This window comes from Ranitomeya imitator, chromosome 7, assembly GCF_032444005.1.
Source record: "Ranitomeya imitator isolate aRanImi1 chromosome 7, aRanImi1.pri, whole genome shotgun sequence".
In the NCBI taxonomy this organism is placed as follows: Eukaryota; Metazoa; Chordata; class Amphibia; order Anura; family Dendrobatidae; genus Ranitomeya; species Ranitomeya imitator.
The window spans coordinates 6,311,294-6,334,648 of record NC_091288.1 but is presented as its reverse complement, the minus strand read 5'-3'; the positions used below and the strand labels follow the sequence as shown (position 1 = coordinate 6,334,648).

General features: G+C 49.8%; 1 protein-coding gene across 2 annotated transcripts in view; it reads right to left on the bottom strand.

Annotated features, from left to right (window-relative positions):
• The window catches only part of ADCY5 (adenylate cyclase 5), a 144,604-nt gene that overhangs the window by 61,081 nt on the left and 60,168 nt on the right, over positions 1 to 23,355 (bottom strand). For both annotated transcript variants that reach the window (XM_069732603.1, XM_069732604.1), the window contains exon 2: positions 704 to 853. In XM_069732603.1, the coding sequence (XP_069588704.1) occupies positions 704 to 853 (150 nt within the window). The remainder of the gene's footprint in view (positions 1 to 703; positions 854 to 23,355) is intronic.

The window sequence follows — 23,355 nt, the reverse complement described above, 5'->3', positions numbered from 1 at the left end:
CTGCATCTATACATCAGGCCGGAGCAGAAATCTCCCAGCAGCACCTGCGGGGCCCCAGTCTGCAGAGATGGATCCCCACATGCTTGCTGATGGTTTCCAATAATCGCCAGTAGGAAATGTCCTGTGTACAGACGGCGCCAGTAGGAAATGTCCTGTGTACAGACGGCACCGGATTCTCTGCTCTGTGACCAGAGATTATAAAGAAACAACGCTCACAATTATTTAGTCCCCTATAGCACAGCGGGCTACAATCTATTACTCCCTGTTATCAGCCATTAACGGCAGCACGGTGGCTCAGTGGTTAGCATTGCAGCGCTGGGGTCCTGGGTTCAAGTCCCACCAAGGACATCTGCAGGGAGTTTGTATGTTCTCTCCGTGTTTGCGTGGGTTTCCTCCGGGTTTTCCGGTTTCCTCTCACATTCCAAAGACATACTGATAGGGAATTTAGATTGTGAGCCCCATCGGGGACAGTGATGATAATGTGTGCAAACTGTAAAGCGCTGCGGAATATGTTAGCGCTATATAAAAATAAAGATTATTATTTCAGCCAATGTGGGGGGGGGGGGGGGGAGATGATCATCCGCACAGATCAGGGTCACTGGCAGGGGCGTGACCTCCTCCCAAGGGCGTTGTGGGGGGGGTCTCACCTGCTGCTGGTTCTCTGTGGGGGTCTCACCTGCTGCTGGTTCTGTGGGGGTCTCACCTGCTGCTGGTTCTCTCGCTGGGAGTGCAGTCGGGCCTGGATACATTCCCTCGTCTCCTGGAACGCTTGTCTCTGGGACACTTCGGCCGGGTAGTGCGTGCAAACGCCAACGATATTCGTGCACAAGAAGATGAGGATGTTGGACGTCACCTGAAAGCAAAAGAACATGGAAGGTGAGAATCCCCAGCAGCACAGGAACACGGGAAACATTGCGCTCTGCCCTGTATTCTGATTGGGTGCACCGACCGAGCCGTCTGCACTGTCAGCAACAAGTGAGGTGAGCGCTTTCTCATCATCTGCTGCTGCGGCTTCCAGTGATCTCAGTGCACTCACCGCTCTCTCAGCTGCTCGATGAGATCAGTAGAAGCCGCAGCGGATGATGAGAAACGCTCACTGCAGGACGCCGGTTGCTGAGCAGTGCAGAGACGCCGCCGGCAACAGCACAGCCGGCGCCATCACAGACTGTGAGACTGTGCACAACACAGCAGGGGGCGTCTAGAACAGAGTTGATTTTTTTTTTTTTAAGGAATGATGTCATCTGGAGGTGCGGGGCCTCCTTGAGTCCAGTGAGTGAACTTGAAGACCCTATAGCAGCATGAGCTCAGCACCGGAGCCCTGTGAGGAGAGGACTGAGGGGCTGCACCGTGGAGCCCTGTGGGGAGAACACCGAGAGGCTGCACCATGGAGCCCTGTGGGGAGAACACCGAGAGGCTGCACCGTGGAGCCCTGTGAGGAGAACACTGAGGGGCTGCACCGTGGAGCCCTGTGAGAAGAGGACTGAGGGGCTGCACCGTGGAGCCCTGTGAGGAGAGGACTGAGGGGCTGCACCGTGGAGCCCTGTGAGGAGAACACTGAGGGGCTGCACCGTGGAGCCCTGTGAGAAGAGGACTGAGGGGCCGCACCGTGGAGCCCTGTGGGGAGAACACTGAGGGGCTGCACCGTGGAGCCCTGTGAGAAGAACACCGAGAGGCTGCACCGTGGAGCCCTGTGAGGAGAACACTGAGGGGCTGCACCGTGGAGCCCTGTGAGAAGAGGACTGAGGGGCCGCACCGTGGAGCCCTGTGAGGAGAACACCAAGGGGCCGCACCGTGGAGCCCTGTGAGGAGAACACTGAGGGGCTGCACCGTGGAGCCCTGTGAGGAGAACACTGAGAGGCTGCACCGTGGAGCCCTGTGAGGAGAGGACTGAGGGGCTGCACCGTGGAGCCCCGTGAGAACACTGAGGGGCTGCACCGTGGAGCCCCGTGAGGAGAACACTGAGGGGCTGCACCGTGGAGCCCCGTGAGGAGAACACTGAGGGGCTGCACCGTGGAGCCCTGTGAGGAGAACACTGAGGGGCTGCACCGTGGAGCCCTGTGAGGAGAACACCGAGGGGCTGCACCGTGGAGCCCTGTGAGGAGAACACTGAGGGGCTGCACCGTGGAGCCCTGTGAGGAGAACACTGAGGGGCTGCACCGTGGAGCCCTGTGAGGAGAACACTGAGGGGCTGCACCGTGGAGCCCTGTGAGGAGAGGACTGAGGGGCTGCACCGTGGAGCCCCGTGAGAACACTGAGGGGCTGCACCGTGGAGCCCCGTGAGGAGAACACTGAGGGGCTGCACTGTGGAGCCCCGTGAGGAGAACACTGAGGGGCTGCACCGTGGAGCCCCGTGAGGAGAACACTGAGGGGCTGCACCGTGGAGCCCTGTGAGGAGAGGACTGAGAGGCTGCACCGTGGAGCCCTGTGAGGAGAACACCGAGGGGCTGCACCGTGGAGCCCCGTGAGGAGAGGACTGAGGGGCTGCACCGTGGAGCCCTGTGAGGAGAACACCGAGGGGCCGCACCGTGGAGCCCTGTGAGAAGAACACCGAGGGGCCGCACTGTGGAGCCCTGTGGGGAGAACACCGAGAGGCTGCACCGTGGAGCCCTGTGAGGAGAACACCGAGGGGCCGCACCGTGGAGCCCTGTGAGAAGAACACCGAGGGGCCGCACCGTGGAGCCCTGTGGGGAGAACACCGAGAGGCTGCACCGTGGAGCCCTGTGAGAACACTGAGGGGCTGCACCGTGGAGCCCTGTGAGAAGAGGACTGAGGGGCTGCACCGTGGAGCCCTGTGAGGAGAACACTGAGGGGCTGCACCGTGGAGCCCTGTGAGAAGAGGACTGAGGGGCCGCACCGTGGAGCCCTGTGAGGAGAACACCGAGGGGCCGCACCGTGGAGCCCTGTGAGGAGAACACTGAGGGGCTGCACCGTGGAGCCCTGTGAGGAGAACACTGAGGGGCTGCACCGTGGAGCCCTGTGAGGAGAGGACTGAGGGGCTGCACCGTGGAGCCCCGTGAGAACACTGAGGGGCTGCACCGTGGAGCCCCGTGAGGAGAACACTGAGGGGCTGCACTGTGGAGCCCCGTGAGGAGAACACTGAGGGGCTGCACCGTGGAGCCCCGTGAGGAGAACACTGAGGGGCTGCACCGTGGAGCCCTGTGAGGAGAGGACTGAGAGGCTGCACCGTGGAGCCCTGTGAGAACACCGAGGGGCTGCACCGTGGAGCCCCGTGAGGAGAGGACTGAGGGGCTGCACCGTGGAGCCCTGTGAGGAGAACACTGAGGGGCTGCACCGTGGAGCCCCGTGAGGAGAGGACTGAGGGGCTGCACCGTGGAGCCCCGTGAGGAGAGGACTGAGGGGCTGCACCGTGGAGCCCCGTGAGGAGAGGACTGAGGGGCTGCACCGTGGAGCCCCGTGAGGAGAGGACTGAGGGCCTGCACCGTGGAGCCCCGTGAGGAGAACACTGAGGGGCTGCACCGTGGAGCCCTGTGAGGAGAACACTGAGGGGCTGCACCGTGGAGCCCCGTGAGGAGAACACTGAGGGGCTGCACCGTGGAGCCCCGTGAGGAGAACACTAAGGGGCTGCACCGTGGAGCCCTGTGAGGAGAGGACTGAGAGGCTGCACCGTGGAGCCCCGTGAGGAGAACACTGAGGGGCTGCACCGTGGAGCCCTGTGAGGAGAACACTGAGGGGCTGCACCGTGGAGCCCCGTGAGAACACTGAGGGGCTGCACCGTGGAGCCCTGTGAGGAGAGGACTGAGAGGCTGCACCGTGGAGCCCTGTGAGGAGAACACCGAGGGGCTGCACCGTGGAGCCCCGTGAGGAGAGGACTGAGGGGCTGCACCGTGGAGCCCTGTGAGGAGAACACTGAGGGGCTGCACCGTGGAGCCCCGTGAGGAGAGGACTGAGGGGCTGCACCGTGGAGCCCCGTGAGGAGAGGACTGAGGGGCTGCACCGTGGAGCCCCGTGAGGAGAGGACTGAGGGGCTGCGGCGTGGAGCCCCGTGAGGAGAGGACTGAGGGGCTGCACCGTGGAGCCCCGTGAGGAGAACACTGAGGGGCTGCACCGTGGAGCCCCGTGAGGAGAACACTGAGGGGCTGCACTGTGGAGCCCCGTGAGGAGAACACTGAGGGGCTACACCATGGAGCCCTGTACAGCTGGGAATGAGGACCCAGGACTCAGTGTGAGTACTCTTGAGAATGTATTTTGGAAAGGGTTGATGTTATTTGATTGGGGCGGCATAGGGACGACGATGATGACGGGTTGTGTGCAGAAGGGGGCAGTGAGAAAAAACCTCTTGGTGCAGCGGTGAGTTCACCGCAGTTAACCTGGATACATTTCTCATAGTGTACTGTGGTGATCTCTCTGAGCTCAGCGCTGCACAGTTAAACTTTTTCACTGTACTAGTGGGGATCTCACCGAGATCACCGCAGATCAGCGCAACGGAACGGATCCTCAGTGACCAGCAGTAACCTTGATGATGTCATCGCTGCTCTCTGATGCTGCATTGGTTCTCGGCCTGGACAGTCGCATTTTGGCACCATCTGAGTATAGGGTGTGACGGGTGTGCATGTGTCCTGTGTCTAGCCTCTGACCGGTGTGCGCGTGGCCTGGCTCTAGCGCCTGACCAGTGTGCGCGTGGTCTGGCTCTAGCGCCTGACCGGTGTGCGCGTGGCCTGGCTCTAGCGCCTGACCGGTGTGCGCGTGGCCTGGCTCTAGCACCTGACCAGTGTGCGTGTGTGGCCTGGCTCTAGCGCGTGCATGTGTCTAATTGAAGGAATCTGTCACCCCAAAATTCGCCTGTAAGCTGGGGCCACCGGCATCAGGGGCTTATCTCCAGCATTGTGCAATGCATTCTGTAACGCTGTAGATAAGCCCCCAATGTATCCTGCAAGATAAGAAAGACAGGTTATATTATACTCATCCAGGGGCGGTCCGGTCCGGCGCCTCCCATCTTCATACGATGACGTCCTCTTCCTTGCTTCTGTCATGGCTCCGGCGCAGGTGTACTGATTTGTCCTGTTGAGGGGAGAGTAATGTACTGTAGTGGGCATGCGCTGGGCCTCCCTGACCTTTCCCTGCGCACTGCAGTACATTACGCTGCCCTCAACAGGACAGATCAGTACGCCGGAGCCGTGACAGAAGCAAGGAAGAGGACGTCATCGTATGAAAATGGGAGGCGCCGGACCGGACCGCCACTGGGTGAGTATAATATAACCTGTCTTTTTTATCTTGCAGGATACATTGGGGGCTTATCTACAGCGTTACAGAATACATTACAGAATGCTGGAGAGAAGCCCCTGATGCCGGTGGCCTTAGCTTATATGAGAAAAATGAGGTGACAGATTCCCTTTCTGTGCTTATGGAATATAATTGTTCTCGACAGCACTTGTCTTGATTACACAAAATTATCTGCTGCCGATGAGGATGTTCAATCAAGCATAAAAAGTCTTGCACTCAACATATGAGCATTTTGCTGGTTTGTCAGGTGACTGTTTGGACAGATATATAGTTGCAAAAAATTCCCTGATTATCAGGTTGACAAGATGGAAGCTAAGGAAAGACTCTGCAGCTAGAACCCCTTAGGCATGGCGGACCCCAAGAATGACTTTCTCTGGTGGGCCCAAACTACTGCAGTCAGTCGCTGAGTGGAGGTGACCAGTGGTAACCAGATACTGACGATGGAGGCGACGGGCGGTCACCAGATACTGACGATGGAGGAGACGGGCGGTCACCAGATACTGATGATGGAGGAGACGGGCGGTCACCAGATACTGACGATGGAGGAGACGGGCGGTCACCAGATGCTGATGATGGAGGCGACGGGCGGTCACCAGATACTGACGATGGAGGTGATGGGCGGTCACCAGATACTGACGATGGAGGAGACGGGCGGTCACCAGATACTGATGATGGAGGAGACGGGCGGTCACCAGATACTGATGATGGAGGCGATGAGCGGTCACCAGATACTGATGATGGAGGAGACGGGCGGTCACCAGATACTGATGATGGAGGTGACGGGCGGTCACCAGATACTGATGATGGAGGTGACGGGCGGTCACCAGATACTGATGATGGAGATGATGGGTGGTCACCAGATACTGATGATGGAGATGATGGGCAGTCACCAGATACTGATGGAGGCGACGGGCGGTCACCAGATATTGATGATGGAGGAGATGGGCAGTCACCAGATACTGATGATGGAGATGATGGGCAGTCACCAGATACTGATGATGGAGGAGACGGGCGGTCACCAGATACTGATGATGGAGGCGACGGGCGGTCACCAGATACTGACGATGGAGGCGACGAGTGGTCACCAGATACTGACGATGGAGATGATGGGCGGTCACCAGATACTGACGATGGAGGTGACGGGTGGTCATCAGAAACTGACGATGGAGGCGACGGGCGGTCACCAGATACTGATGAGGCGATGGGCGGTCACCAGATACTGATGATGGAGGTGACGGGCGGTCACCAGATACTGATGATGGAGGAGACGGGCGGCCACCAGATACTGATGATGGAGGAGACGGGCGGTCACCAGATACTGATGATGGAGGCGAGGGGCGGTCACCAGATACTGACGATGGAGGTGACGGGTGGTCATCAGATACTGACGATGGAGGAGACGGGCGGTCACCAGATACTGATGATGGAGGCGACGGGTGGTCACCAGATACTGATGATGGAGGTGATGGGCGGTCACCAGATACTGATGATGGAGGAGACGGGCGGTCACCAGATACTGATGATGGAGGCGAGGGGCGGTCACCAGATACTGACGATGGAGGTGACGGGTGGTCATCAGATACTGACGATGGAGGCGACGGGTGGTCACCAGATACTGATGATGGAGGTGATGGGCGGTCACCAGATACTGATGATGGAGGAGACGGGCGGTCACCAGATACTGATGATGGAGGAGACGGGCGGTCACCAGATACTGATGATGGAGGAGACGGGCGGTCACCAGATACTGATGATGGAGGAGACGGGCGATCACCAGATACTGATGATGGAGGAGACGGGTGGTCACCAGATACTGACGATGGAGGAGACGGGTGGTCACCAGATACTGATGATGGAGGAGACGGGTGGTCACCAGATACTGACGATGGAGGTGACGGGTGGTCATCAGATACTGATGGAGGAGACGGGCGGTCACCAGATACTGACGATGGAGGCGACGGGCGGTCACCAGATACTGACGATGGAGGCGACGGGCGGTCACCAGATACTGACGATGGAGGTGACGGGTGGTCATTATATATTAATGATGGAGGCAATGAGTGGTCACTGATGGGATTTACATTTCTCTTCAGTCATTTTGCTAATTAATAGAAATAAACTATTAACCCCTCTATTACCGGGAGCTTCTTCCCCTGCAGCATGTTTTCTGCACCTGCCTAAGACTTTTGCACAGTGCGGAAGGGTTATGGGGCTCCCCTGACTCCTGCGCTCGCCCCCTCCTACCATTTTCCATTTCGGCCCTTTTTACCGTACATGGGTTTAGCCCTGATCCGCCACTGACCATTATCTCCGCAGCTATTTTTACCCTCGGTCTTTGTTGTGGTCTCTAATCTTCGCTCATAGAAATTATTTGCTTTAGGCTGAAAGGGGTTAAACCTGGTGGCTGTGCGCCGGGCGCGAGGCTTTGATCCGTGGGCTGCGCACATCGCATGTTATAAATTATTCCCCGCTACCATCGCTGCATCTCATTCGCCGTTAACACCTTGTCTGCCGCCGGCCGCGTCAGCCACCAACTGATGTGACGCACGCAAGAAAAGCTTCTTAAAGTAACAGTAAGATTGAATATATCTGATGCAGCTCTGGAGGTGACTGGAGAAGACATGATGTAAAAATAGTAAAACCTGCCTTTTTGAAAGTGGCGTTTTTACGGCCAAGAAAGTACGTTTTGGTGTACAGAAAAACTGCTGCAAAAACACCGCATGTGAACATAGCCTTAAATTCCAGCAGATCTGCAGTTCCCACCATCACCTGCCGCCACCAATGGAGAATTGGCCCTCCATGTGTGGCTCGATTAGTTAGTTTTTGGAGGCTGTACCGGCCCTTTAATGCTATCGCTGCTCAGGAGTCCGGATGCTCATGGCAGAGGGATTTTCTGATCTGCTATTTTGCACCTGTGTTGCTAACATCTTGCTTTATGGGCTGGCTGCACCCTGTAGTGCATTTGTTCCAAGATCTGGGCAGGTAAGTGTTGCTGCCCTTTTTTTCTGTTGTTTAAATCGAATTTTTGGAGATTTTGAGTCTTTACTATTTAGCATAATGTGTTACCTATGGTTTTCTTGGTGACGGTGGTCCCAGCTGCCTTGATCATTAACAAGTTCCCCCCGTTTAGTTGTAGGCTGATCTCTCGCCGTCTCTGCCGTCCTCCCACGACTCGTTCATTGGCCGCGACGTTTCTGTTCTCTGCTCTCTACGTCTGTCGTTCCTCTGCTACATGGAGGGAGCACTTGCTCTCTGGATATCACCATGACCCTGGTGATAAATATTGATAAATTCGGGACCGCCTGGAAATCTCTGCTTGCTGTCAGTGAATCACAACACACATTGTTATATCTGTTGGCTGGAACCTGCCGTGACCTATACTGGTTCGCACAGATGAGGGTTTGTCCGAGGGTAAATTGTGCAGTCTAGAAAAGTCTCTGGATTCAGGAACATTACTAATCATCAGTTTAATTTACACCTAATTAACGATAAAGCCCAAAACAAATGGTGAAAACTGAATGTAAACGCCGTGCGAATCCCCATAATGAGGAGCCGCTAAGAGGCCCACGCCTCGCTGGGTGTCAGGAGCCTGGAAAAATAAGCCGTATTGTCAGGAGGATGAATGTAGGGACGACGGTTCATTAATATCCAGGAAATTTAATTAGCTCCCCTCCCCCAGGATCCCTCATTAGTGCCCCCTGGCACCAGTCACCTGACAGCCCCCGCTGCTTATTCGGCCCCTGGAGACGGTCTTGTATATGCTGTGATAGATCCGCTGCCGTCACGTCGCCCTCCGCACAGGTGCCCTCTCCTGCCGCCACCACTGCCAAATAACTGGATGAAAAGTTTTATAGTTTCTGCAAAAAAAAAGTTTCCATCTGTACAAGGCGTCCAGAGGGCACGATAGTGGTGATATAAGCATGCGCCACAAGATGGCAAAGAATGGAGGTTTTCATTCTGCCTCCAGGTTCATGTAGCTGTAGATCCATGTATATACACTAGTCTGTGTGTGTATATATATATATATATTGCACTAGATCATACACCACTACTATAGTCCCCGGCACAATTCTATCCGCCCGCTGCCTTATTGGGATAAAGGAGTGTGAGGCGGCCACATCTCGCCTGCCGCCATCACCGCGCCACTGCACTAATTACCTTCAGCGTTTACAAAGATGGAGCAAAGAACCAGAACTGCGTTCCTCTGTGCTGCGGGAGACTCCGCACCTGACTCTACCAGAGCCGATTTATATTGTACCGTCCCTTTAAGGCAGTGCTGCCCTGGGGCAACATTCGTGTAGGGTCAGTCAGTGGGATCTGCTCCTAGATTCGGTCCATGTGATCCAGTACTGGGATGGTGTGGATCGCCCAGCGATGCGGCCATCTTTACTGTCCGCAGTAATGTCCGCCAGACAACAATGTGGAAATCACAGAAATATTCTAGAGCGGATACTAGAAGAAGCAGATTGCAGAGATTACGAGTGATAATCCTGAACCCCGGATGATATAGAGACCATATGAAGATTATAGGGGGCTTCTTCCCTGTAATCCGCTGTGCAGATGGCAGCGGAACCAACATATCAGTCATAAAGGTGCAGAAAGTGTTGGCAACAGGAGGCTCAGGATGAGCGCGGGCGGAGGAAACGGCAGAGAGCGAACTCTGACCATGGCTGACATCAGAGAAGCTCAGGGGTGGTACTAAGAATAATGACCTCCCCCAAAGAGCATAGCCCCGCCCACAAACCAACCTACTAAACTATTCCCGATCATACCCTAGATATAATACCAATCTAGATACCCGCAGTAGTGATAGTGCCAGGTCCATAACTGGCACCTGTAGTGCCAGTGAATGTTGTATCTACAGCGACGGAACATTGTAGAACCTGCAGCAGCAAACTTATAATAGTATCCGTACTGGTAACCTCAAACAGTAATGCCCATAATGCCAGCCTCATGGTGCCCGTCTCACAGTACTGCCCATAATGCCAGCCTCATGGTGCCCGTCTCACAGTACTGCCCATAATGCCAGCCTCATGGTGCCCATCTCACAGTAATGCCCATAATGCCACCCTCAGTGCCCATCTCACAGTACTGCCCATAATGCCACCCTCAGTGCCCATCTCACAGTACTGCCCATAATGCCAGCCTCATGGTGCCCGTCTCACAGTACTGCCCATAATGCCAGCCTCAGTGCCCATCTCACAGTAATGCCCATAATGCCACCCTCAGTGCCCATCTCACAGTACTGCCCATAATGCCAGCCTCATGGTGCCCATCTCACAGTGCTGCCCATAATGCCACCCTCAGTTCCCATCTCACAGTACTGCCCATCATTCCACCCTCAGTGCCCATCTCACAGTACTGCCCATAATGCCAGCCTCATGGTGCCCATCTCACAGTACTGCCCATAATGCCACCCTCAGTGCCCATCTCACAGTAATGCCCATAATGCCACCCTCAGTGCCCATCTCACAGTAATGCCCATAATGCCACCCTCAGTGCCCATCTCACAGTAATGCCCATCATGCCTCCCTTATGGTGCCCGTCTTACAGCAATGCCCATCATGCCTCCCTTATGGTGCCCATCTCACAGTAATGCCCATCAGGCCAGCCTCATGGTGCCCGTCTCACAGTAATGCCCATTGGACTAGCCTCATGGTGCCCGTCTCACAGTAATGCCCATTGGGCCAGGCTCATGGTGCCCGTCTCACAGTAATGCCCATCGGGCCAGGCTCATGGTGCCCGTCTCACAGTAATGCCCATCGGGCCAGCCTCATGGTGCTGCAGTGTGGGTTGTGTTGGTATCGCAGCACTGATTCATTCATCCCATTATACATCGTCCTGGCGGTGAAGTAGAGAGGAAGGCCGGCGTCACACTAGCGAGTTTTACGGACGTATGAGCACATAAAATACGTCTGTAAAACACGCCTAACAAACGGCACAATTATTCTCTATGCCCCTGCTCCTATCTGCCGTATTTTACTGATCAGTATTATACGGCTTTCTACGGCCGTAGAAAATCGCAGCATGCTGCGTTTGTCACCGTATTGCGCAAAAAAAACGCCAATGAAAGTCTATGGAAGCCCCAAAAATACAGATTACACACGGACAAGCAGTGTGACTTGCGAGAAATACTCAGCGGTGTTCGAGAGAAAAGCCGGTAATTCAGTGCGGTGTACAGTAAAATCACACTGACAGCTTCCAGTAGAATAGGTAGAATAAATGTGTACACATAGAATAGGTGTATATATATATATATATATATATGTCAGTGAGACACATATATGTATATATTATTACTTCATACAGCGCTAGATAGCTTTAAAGCCGGTAATTCAATTACCGGCTTCTGCTTTCTCCTTCCTAAACCCGACATGATATGAGACCTGATTACATACAGTAAACCATCTCATATCACCATTTTTTTTGCAGATTCCACACTACTAATGTCAGTAGTGTGTATGAGCAAAATTTGTCCGTTCTAGCTATTAAAATAAAGGGTTAAATGGTGGAAAAAACTGGCGTGGGCTCCCGCGCAATTTTCTCCGCCAGAGTAGTAAAGCCAGTGACTGAGGGCAGACATTATAGCCTGGAGAGGGTCCACGGTTATTGGCCCCCCCCCCCGGCTAAAAACATCTGCCCCCAGCCACCCCAGAAAAGGCACATCTGGAAGATGCGCCTATTCTGGCACTTGGCCACTCTCTTCCCATTCCCGTGTAGCAGTGGGATATGGGGTAATGAAGGGTTAATGTCACCTTGCTATTGTAAGGTGACATTAAGCCAAATTAATAATGGAGAGGCGTCAATTATGACACCTATCCATTATTAATCCAAAACTAGTAAAGGGTTAAAACACACACACACACACATTATTAAAAAATTATTTTAATGAAATAAAAACAAAGGTTGTTGTAATAATTTATTCTACGCTCAATCCAATCACTGAAGACCCTCGCTCTGTAACAAAGAAAAAATAATAAACCAACAATATACATACCTTCTGAAGATCTGTAAGGTCCCACGATGCACGGGTAAGGTTCCCGCTACACGGGAATGAAAAGAGAGTGGCCAAGTGCCAGAATAGGCGCATCTTCCAGATGTGCCTTTTCTGGGGTGGCTGGGGGCAGATGTTTTTAGCCAGGGGGGGCAATAACCGTGGACCCTCTCCAGGCTATTAATATCTGCCCTCAGTCACTGGCTTTACTACTCTGGCGGAGAAAATTGTGCGGGAGCCCACACCAATTTTTTCCGCCATTTAACCCTTTATTTTAATAGATAGAACGGCCAAATTTTGCACATACACACTACTGACATTAGTAGTGTGGAATATGCAAAAAAAATGGGGATATGAGATGGTTTACTGTATGTAATCATGTCTCAAATCATGTCGGGTTTAGGAAGGAGATAGCAAAAGCCGGCAACTGAATTACCGGCTTTAAACCTATCTAGCGCTGTATGAAGTAATAATATATATACATATATGTGTCTACTGACATTATATATATATATATATATATATATATACATACAGTGGGGCAAAAAAGTATTTAGTCAGTCAGCAATAGTGCAAGTTCCACCACTTAAAAAGATGAGAGGCGTCTGTAATTTACATCATAGGTAGACCTCAACTATGGGAGACAAACTGAGAAAAAAAATCCAGAAAATCACATTGTCTGTTTTTTTAACAATTTATTTGCATATTATGGTGGAAAATAAGTATTTGGTCAGAAACAAACAATCAAGATTTCTGGCTCTCACAGACCTGTAACTTCTTCTTTAAGAGTCTCCTCTTTCCTCCACTCATTACCTGTAGTAATGGCACCTGTTTAAACTTGTTATCAGTATAAAAAGACACCTGTGCACACCCTCAAACAGTCTGACTCCAAACTCCACTATGGTGAAAACCAAAGAGCTGTCAAAGGACACCAGAAACAAAATTGTAGCCCTGCACCAGGCTGGGAAGACTGAATCTGCAATAGCCAACCAGCTTGGAGTGAAGAAATCAACAGTGGGAGCAATAATTAGAAAATGGAAGACATACAAGACCACTGATAATCTCCCTCGATCTGGGGCTCCATGCAAAATCCCACCCCGTGGGGTCAGAATGATCACAAGAATGGTGAGCAAAAATCCCAGAACCACGCGGGGGGACCTAGTGAATGAACTGCAGAGAGCTGGGACCAATGTAACAAGGCCTACCATAAGTAACACACTACGCCACCATGGACTCAGATCCTGCAGTGCCAGACGTGTCCCACTGCTTAAGCCAGTACATGTCCGGGCCCGTCTGAAGTTTGCTAGAGAGCATTTGGTTGATCCAGAGGAGTTTTGGGAGAATGTCCTATGGTCTGATGAAACCAAACTGGAACTGTTTGGTAGAAACACAACTTGTCGTGTTTGGAGGAAAAAGAATACTGAGTTGCATCCATCAAACACCATACCTACTGTAAAGCATGGTGGTGGAAACATCATGCTTTGGGGCTGTTTCTCTGCAAAGGGGCCAGGACGACTGATCCGGGTACATGAAAGAATGAATGGGGCCATGTATCGTGAGATTTTGAGTGCAAACCTCCTTCCATCAGCAAGGGCATTGAAGATGAAACGTGGCTGGGTCTTTCAACATGACAATGATCCAAAGCACACCGCCAGGGCAACGAAGGAGTGGCTTCGTAAGAAGCATTTCAAGGTCCTGGAGTGGCCTAGCCAGTCTCCAGATCTCAACCCTATAGAAAACCTTTGGAGGGAGTTGAAAGTCCGTGTTGCCAAGCGAAAAGCCAAAAACATCACTGCTCTAGAGGAGATCTGCATGGAGGAATGGGCCAACATACCAACAACAGTGTGTGGCAACCTTGTGAAGACTTACAGAAAACGTTTGACCTCTGTCATTGCCAACAAAGGATATATTACAAAGTATTGAGATGAAATTTTGTTTCTGACCAAATACTTATTTTCCACCATAATATGCAAATAAATTGTTAAAAAAACAGACAATGTGATTTTCTGGATTTTTTTTTTCTCAGTTTGTCTCCCATAGTTGAGGTCTACCTATGATGTAAATTACAGACGCCTCTCATCTTTTTAAGTGGTGGAACTTGCACTATTGCTGACTGACTAAATACTTTTTTGCCCCACTGTATATATATATATGTAGACAGTATATATATGTAGACAGTATATATGTTTGTTTGTTTTTTTTACACATGGATCCCTTGTACAGCCGTATGTTGGTTTTGCAAGCCTGCGAGAAAACCACGCAGTACGGATGCCATACGGATTACATACGGAGGATGCCATGCGCAAAAAACGCTGACACACCCTGCCTACGGAGGAGCTGCGGACCACTATTTTGGGGACTTTTCAGCGTATTACGGCCGTAATATACGGACCGTATTGTCTTACGCTGAGTGTGACTCCAGCCGAAGTGTCTGGAGCCGCAAATTCTACTAGAAGGACAAACAGGAGTCGGGTGCAGATCGCCGTTAATGAGGCGCTGATCGGATCTCCAGGATTCTCTGCCTCGGTTTCCATGATGACGACTTCCTATTAATTAGTCTTGTAGATACAGACAGGAAACAATCCGCAGATTACTGACACCACAAGTCACACTCTGCCCCAGGGAGACTCCTAACAATCCGCACATCACCCACACTGTCCGTAACGCTCGGCCGCCACCTGACACCGTCCAAGGGCAACACCTGGGTGACCAAGGGGAACAGGGCAGGGGACCAAGACACCCCTGCTCAGACCAGATGTGACCTGTAGTGTTACATAGGACTGCAGGTGACATCTACATTCTGTACTCAGGGAGTGATCACTGTTACCTGTGGTGTTACATAGGACTGCAGGTGACATCTACTACATTATCCTGTACTAAGGGAGTTGTCCCTGTGTTATCTGTGCTGTTACATAGGACTGCAGGTGACATCTGCTACATTATCTGTACTCGGGGAGTTATCCCTGTGTTACTTGTTGTGTTACATAGGACTGCAGGTGACATATGCTACATTATCTGTACTCGGGGAGTTATCCCTGTGTTACTTGTGGTGTTACATGGGACTGCAGGTAGCAGTAATCTCATACTATACAGCAATACTTTATTCCGCTCTTTTCCCATCACTGATTGGTCCATTCTTTCAGGTGAGATGGATTTTACCTTGTGTTTTTATCGCACCCCATAATGTACGGGCACTGGGCAGACGAGGGGTTAATAACGCAGCAGCTGACGCTCTTCTCCCAATATTCCGGGAGGAGTGGCAGTGAACACATTAAATTGACAATGTTGATCTTATGGGACAAATGAGTGTTGTGTTCCCATGGAAACGCGATACCTGCAGCCCCCGGCGTGAGCGAGGAATACGGCGAGTAACTCCATGAAGAATGTGACACTCACACAATGCGCAGAATTTCTACAATTCTTTCATTTTTATCCTTTTATGGGCAAAATGCGGCCAGAAAATTGTAAGAATTTCTTTTTGCTGTGAACATTTCTATAAAGACGTTGTCGCTGTATACGGGGGCGACAAGTGCAAAATACAAGGACCACTGCATGAAAAACCGCACTCCTGCCTGCGCCGCCGGGAACTGGTACGTTATGTACAGAGAACAAGTAGGGGTCCTGGCGGGCTGCGCTTGGGTGATATCATGGAAGACAACCCACCACCATGAAAAAGCACCCAATGTTCAGACAGCGGAAAGAGACAGTGGAGGTGCAGGATTGAGGGAGAAAGCTCAGAGCACTGGGGACTATTCATTGTGGGCTTAGGAGTCCAGTGGGCGGTGTCTTAAGACTGACAGCTGTGCTTGTACGAGCATGCTTAAGCCAGTTTCACACGTCCTGATATTTATGATGCCGGAAAAATGGTACCAGAGATGAGTGTGTGTATAATACCTGCGGCTCACGTGTGGCAACCATGTGGCGCATCAGTACTGCACCGAGGGGTGCTAGGGAAGAAGCTAGGGATGGCTCCCATCATTCTCCCATGCTCTGCCAGCGATCAGCGCGAGAAGAGGAGAATGATGAGAGTTGTATTCAAGTGAGAACAATGATAGCAGGCTGCGGCTGAGGGGACTATTACTCCCATCCGCCTGCACCTGCTGGCGCTAATAACATAAGAGAGTAGGCGGCCGCTAATGGGAGTATTCATCACCCGCAGCCTGCGCTATAAATGAAAAAAAGGCGTTGGTTCCCCAAATTGTTTTTATGACCAGCCAGGCAAAACTCACAGCTGGGGGCTGCAACGCTCAACTGTCAGCTTCAGCAAGGCTGGTTATCAATAATAGAGGGTTCCCCATGGTGTTTTTTTTATACTTAAATCATTTTAAGAAAGGGCGTGGGGTCTCCCCTATTTTTGATGACCAGCCAAGCTTAATGGTTACAGGGGGGGCTGATATTCTCAGGCTGGTAAGGGGCCATGGATATTGACCCCCCCCCATCCTAAAAATAGCAGCCCGCAGCCGCCTAGAAAAGGCATATCTATTAGATGCGTCAATTCTGGTGCTTTGCCCGACATCCACTTGCCCTTTAGTGGTGGCAAGTGGGGTTCATATTTGTGGGGTTGATGTCATCTTTGTATTGTCAGGTGACATCAAGCCCAAGGCTTAGTAATGGAGAGGCATCTGTAAGGATAGGTTCTAATTGCGTTTTATGGTGAGCGCTAACGGACAGCGTTGCACGGCAAAATTAACGCCGTGCAACACGTCCGTTAGCGCTCCCATTGCCAGCAACGTTAAAGCGCATCGCTAGCGCGTGCCATTTTCGGCACGCGCTAGCAATGTGCCATTCTTTTGTGGCGCGCCTGAGGTCCGTTCCCCGCTCTCGCAGATCGGGTATCTGCGCTAATGGGGACGTTTAACGCGACCCCTAAAAAGACATTGCGTTAGCGCAATCCGCTAGCGCTTAGTGCTAAACGGATTGCCCTAACGCAATGAGAACCTAGCCTAAGACACCTAAACATTACTAATCCTGTAGTTGTATGTTAAATAAACACACAGCCAGAATAAAGTCCTTTATTAGAAAAACAAAACACTTTTTTTATTTTTGTTGTATTAACAGGAGACGAGCGATTTAGTGGAATTAGGAGTTAGGGGAGTATAACTGTGTTTTTTATTTTTTAAATAAAAAAGAAGTGTTTTATTTCTAATAAAAGACTTTGCTCTTGCTGTGCCTTTATTTACCATGTAACTACAGGATTAGTAATGGATAGGTGTGTTAGACGCCTCTCCATTACTAAGCTGTGGGCTTGATGTCACCTGACAATACAAAGGTGACATCAACCCACAAATATGAACCGCACTTGCCACCGCTACAGGGCAAGTGGGAAGAGCCGGGCAAAGCGCCAGAATTGGTGCATCCAATAATGTGCCTTTTCTGGGCAGCTGCAGGCTGCTATTTTTAGGCTGGGAAGGGTCAATATCCATGGCTACTTACCAGCCTGATAATACCAGCCCCCAGCTGTCTGCTTTGGCTTGGCTGGTTGTCTAAAATGGGGGAGACCCCACACCGTTTTTTTTTATTATTATTTATTTAAATAATTAAAAAATACGGCGAGAGGACCCCTCTATTCTTGATAACCTGCTTCGATGAAGCTGACAGTTTAGGGTTGCAGCCCTTAGCTGTGAGTTTTGCCTGGCTGGTTATAGAAAGTACAGGGGGAACCCATGCTGGATTATTTATTCATTCATTTATTTATAGCGCAGGTGGTAGGTGAGGAATACTCCAATCAGCCGACGCCTGCTGTCACTGTTCTCACTTGAATACAACTCTCATAATTCTCCCTTGCTCGCACTGATTGCTGCCAGAGCAGCGGAGAATGATGAGAGCCATCTTCATCGCCCGGCACTAGGGAACAGCGCTAACTGTAAAGCTGCTTCCCTGGTGCCCTTCAGTGTGGTACTGATGTGCCGCAAGTATTATGGACACGGACACCTCTGGCCTTACAGAGATAGCTGCCAATCACGTGGACCGCCCTCTGGACTCAGAGTGCCAGAGAAATGTAGCACAACGTTGCCATAATGTAGAACCACCGTGAATACGTAGAGCGAAAATATCCATAAATCAGTGTCACCTCCCGCCGCTGCCTAAAATCACATCCCGATCTGAGGAGGCCACGTTCCATTTTTATATCTCCCAAAGTTTATAGAATCCTGCGTTGCCTGGAAAAGCGATTAAACGTTGTCATTGTTAACCGAAAATGACGGCTCCAGAGTGAAGTCCAATAAACAGCCCAGAACATTCTCCTCATCCCGGGACCGCTGGAATGTCTGCCAGAAATATCACACAGCATTTATGTACCCTGCACTCAGCTTATCAGGTCTAATGCTCCAGTCACCTCCAGAGCTGCACTCGCTATTCTGCGGTTACATCCTGTCCAATCCCCTCCTGAGCTGCAGTCACTATTCTGCCATTACATTGTGTCTTATCCTCCAATCCCCTCCTGAGCTGCAGTCACTATTCTGCCATTACATAGTGTCTTATCCTCCAATCCCCTCCTGAGCTGCAGTCACTATTCTGCCATTACATAGTGTCTTATCCTCCAATCCCCTCCTGAGCTGCAGTCACAATTCTGCCATTACATAGTGTCTTGTCCTCCAGTCACCTCCAGAGCTGCACTCTATATTCTGCTGTTATATTGTGTACTATTCTCCCATCACTTCCAGCCGCATTAGTAATTATGCTTCTATATCATATATAATGCTTCTTCACATCCGGAGCAGCATTCGCCATCCTGCTCGATCGCGCCTTATTCTCCAGACTTGCCTTCTCTCTGCTGCTCCCTTTGCGCAGAGGCTGCAGTACCGGACCCGTTCTCTGAGCTCCGCTGCTGTGCATTGTGGGGATATAGTGTCTGTATCATATGACAGTAGCTGCTGTGCATTGTGGGGATACAGTGTCTGTATCATATGACAGTAGCTGCAGTGCATTGTGGGGATATAGTGTCTGTATCATATGACAGTAGCTGCAGTGCATTGTGGGGATATAGTGTCTGTATCATATGACAGTAGCTGCAGTGCATTGTGGGGATATAGTGTCTGTATCATATGACAGTAGCTGCTGTGCATTGTGGGGATATAGTGTTTATCATATGACAGTAGCTGCAGTGCATTGTGGGGCTATAGTGTCTGTATCATATGACAGTAGCTGCAGTGCATTGTGGGGATATAGTGTTTATCATATGACAGTAGCTGCAGTGCATTGTGGGGATATAGTGTCTGTATCATATGACAGTAGCTGTAGTGCATTGTGGGGATATAGTGTCTGTATCATATGACAGTAGCTGCAGTGCATTGTGGGGATATAGTGTCTGTATCATATGACAGTAGCTGCAGTGCATTGTGGGGATATAGTGTCTGTATCATATGACAGTAGCTGCAGTGCATTGTGGGGATATAGTGTTTATCATATGACAGTAGCTGCAGTGCATTGTGGGGCTATAGTGTCTGTATCATATGACAGTAGCTGCAGTGCATTGTGGGGATATAGTGTTTATCATATGACAGTAGCTGCAGTGCATTGTGGGGATATAGTGTCTGTATCATATGACAGTAGCTGCAGTGCATTGTGGGGATATAGTGTCTGTATCATATGACAGTAGCTGCAGTGCATTGTGGGGATATAGTGTCTGTATCATATGACAGTAGCTGCAGTGCATTGTGGGGATATAGTGTCTGTATCATATGACAGTAGCTGCAGTGCATTGTGGGGCTATAGTGTCTGTATCATATGACAGTAGCTGCAGTGCATTGTGGGGATATAGTGTTTATCATATGACAGTAGCTGCAGTGCATTGTGGGGATATAGTGTCTGTATCATATGACAGTAGCTGCTGTGCATTGTGGGGATATAGTGTTTATCATATGACAGTAGCTGCAGTGCATTGTGGGGATATAGTGTTTATCATATGACAGTAGCTGCAGTGCATTGTGGGGATATAGTGTCTGTATCATATGACAGTAGCTGCAGTGCATTGTGGGGATATAGTGTCTGTATCATATGACAGTAGCTGCAGTGCATTGTGGGGTCACACTGTTGTGTTTGTCAGCACAGTGCTGCGGGTTTCCCAGCGTCCTGCAGCACATGCGATGCTGCCTCTGCTGTGTATCTGCTCAGAGCTGCAGTTTGCGTGTCAATGTTCTGCACAGGACGGTGGGTCGGTCCTGCAGACATCATTATCCTCTCCGATCCCCGTTCTGGCCCTGTGAATTATTAACCCTGCTTCCCCCATTATCCCATGGAATCTGTGCGTCAGACATGTGACCGTAAAATGAATGAATGATATACGAGGTGCGAGTCTGCGTCACCGGCGCTGATAACATTCCAGGGTACTACTGATAACCCGTCCAGTGTGAACAGCCACTAATATGTTCTGGTAGCAGCTGCTCGATAGTGACTGAAGAGGTCCCCTTATAAAACACACGTCGAGTTGTCACATCCTGAAGGGTTAACTGGTCCGATTACATAAAGCTCAATCACTGCACAATAAAACATAGTAACATAGTTAACAAGGTCGAAAAAAGACATTTGTCCATCCACTTCAGCCATATTCGGTCACAGATCAACGTCCTTCTACAGAACCTAATAATTGTATGATACAATATTGTTCTGCTCCAGGAAGACATCCAGGCCTCTCTTGAACCCCTCGACTGAGTTCGCCATCATCACCTCCTCAGGCAAGCAATTCCAGATTCTCACTGCCCTAACAGTAAAGAATCCTCTTCTATGTTGGTGGAAAAACCTTCTCTCCTCCAGTCCCAGAGAATGTCCCCTTGTGACCATCACCTTCCTTGGTATAAACAGATCCTCAGCGAGATATTTGTATTGTCCCCTTATATACTTATACATGGTTATTAGATCACCTTCCAGTCGTTCTTTTTTTTCTAGAATAAATAATCCTAATTTGTCTAATATCTCTGGGTATTGTAGTTCCCCCATCCCCTTTATTAATTTTGTTGCCCTCCTTTGTACTCGCTCTAGTTCCATTATATCGGTCCTGAGCAGCGGTGCCCAAAACTGTACACAGTACTCAATGTGTGGTCTAACCAGGGGTTTGTACAGAGGCAGTATAATGCTCTCATCATGTGTATCCAGACCTCTTTTAATGCACCCCATGATCCTGTTTGCCTTGGCAGCTGCTGCCTGGCACTGGCTGCTCCAGGTAAGTTTATCATTAACTAGGATCCCCAAGTCCTTCTCCATGTCAGATTTACCCAGTGGTTTCCCGTTCAGTGTGTAATGGTGACATTGATTCCTTCTTCCCATGTGTATAACCTTACATTTATCATTGTTAAACCTCATCTGCCACCTTTCAGCCCAAGTTTCCAACTTATCCAGATCCATCTGTAGCAGAATACTATCTTCTCTTGTATTAACTGCTTTACATAGTTTTGTATCATCTGCAAATATCGATATTTTACTGTGTAAACCTTCTACCAGATCATTAATGAATATGTTGAAGAGAACAGGTCCCAATACTGACCCCTGCGGTACCCCACTGGTCACAGCGACCCAGTTAGAGACTATACCATTTATAACCACCCTCTGCTTTCTATCACTAAGCCAGTTACTAACCCATTTACACACATTTTCCCCCAGACCAAGCATTCTCATTTTGTGTACCAACCTCTTGTGCGGCACGGTATCAAACGCTTTGGAAAAATCGAGATATACCACGTCCAATGACTCACCGTGGTCCAGCCTATAGCTTACCTCTTCATAAAAACTGATTAGATTGGTTTGACAGGAGCGATTTCTCATAAACCCATGCTGATATGGAGTTAAACAGTTATTCTCATTGAGAACAGGTAACTTTGACATAGTGGGAATAAGCGAGACATGGTTAGATGAAAGCTATGACTGGGCAGTTAACTTACAGGGTTACAGTCTGTTTAGAAAGGATCGTAAAAATCGGAGAGGAGGAGGGGTTTGTCTCTATGTAAAGTCTTGTCTAAAGTCCACTTTAAGGGAGGATATTAGCGAAGGAAATGAGGATGTCGAGTCCATATGGGTCGAAACTCATGGAGGGAAAAATGGTAACAAAATTCTCATTGGGGTCTGTTACAAACCCCCAAATATAACAGAAACCATGGAAAGTCTACTTCTAAAGCAGATAGATGAAGCTGCAACCCATAATGAGGTCCTGGTTATGGGGGACTTTAACTACCCGGATATTAACTGGGAAACAGAAACCTGTGAAACCCATAAAGGCAACAGGTTTCTGCTAATAACCAAGAAAAATTATCTTTCACAATTGGTGCAGAATCCAACCAGAGGAGCAGCACTTTTAGACCTAATACTATCTAATAGACCTGACAGAATAACAAATCTGCAGGTGGTCGGGCATCTAGGAAATAGCGACCACAATATTGTACAGTTTCACCTGTCTTTCACTAGGGGGACTTGTCAGGGAGTCACAAAAACACTGAACTTTAGGAAGGCAAAGTTTGACCAGCTTAGAGATGCCCTTAATCTGGTAGACTGGGACAATATCCTCAGAAATGAGAATACAGATAATAAATGGGAAATGTTTAAGAACATCCTAAATAGGCAGTGTAAGCGGTTTATACCTTGTGGGAATAAAAGGACTAGAAATAGGAAAAACCCAATGTGGCTAAACAAAGAAGTAAGACAGGCAATTAACAGTAAAAAGAAAGCATTTGCACTACTAAAGCAGGATGGCACCATTGAAGCTCTAAAAATCTATAGGGAGAAAAATACTTTATCTAAAAAACTAATTAAAGGAAACAGAGAAGCACATTGCTAAGGAGAGTAAAACTAATCCCAAACTGTTCTTCAACTATATCAATAGTAAAAGAATAAAAACTGAAAATGTAGGTCCCTTAAAAAATAGTGAGGAAAGAATGGTTGTAGATGACGAGGAAAAAGCTAACATATTAAACACCTTCTTCTCCACGGTATTCACGGTGGAAAATGAAATGCTAGGTGAAATCCCAAGAAACAATGAAAACCCGATATTAAGGGTCACCAATCTAACTCAAGAAGAGGTGCGAAACCGGCTAAATAAGATTAAAATAGATAAATCTCCGGGTCCGGATGGCATACACCCACGAGTACTAAGAGAACTAAGTAATGTAATAGATAAACCATTATTTCTTATTTTT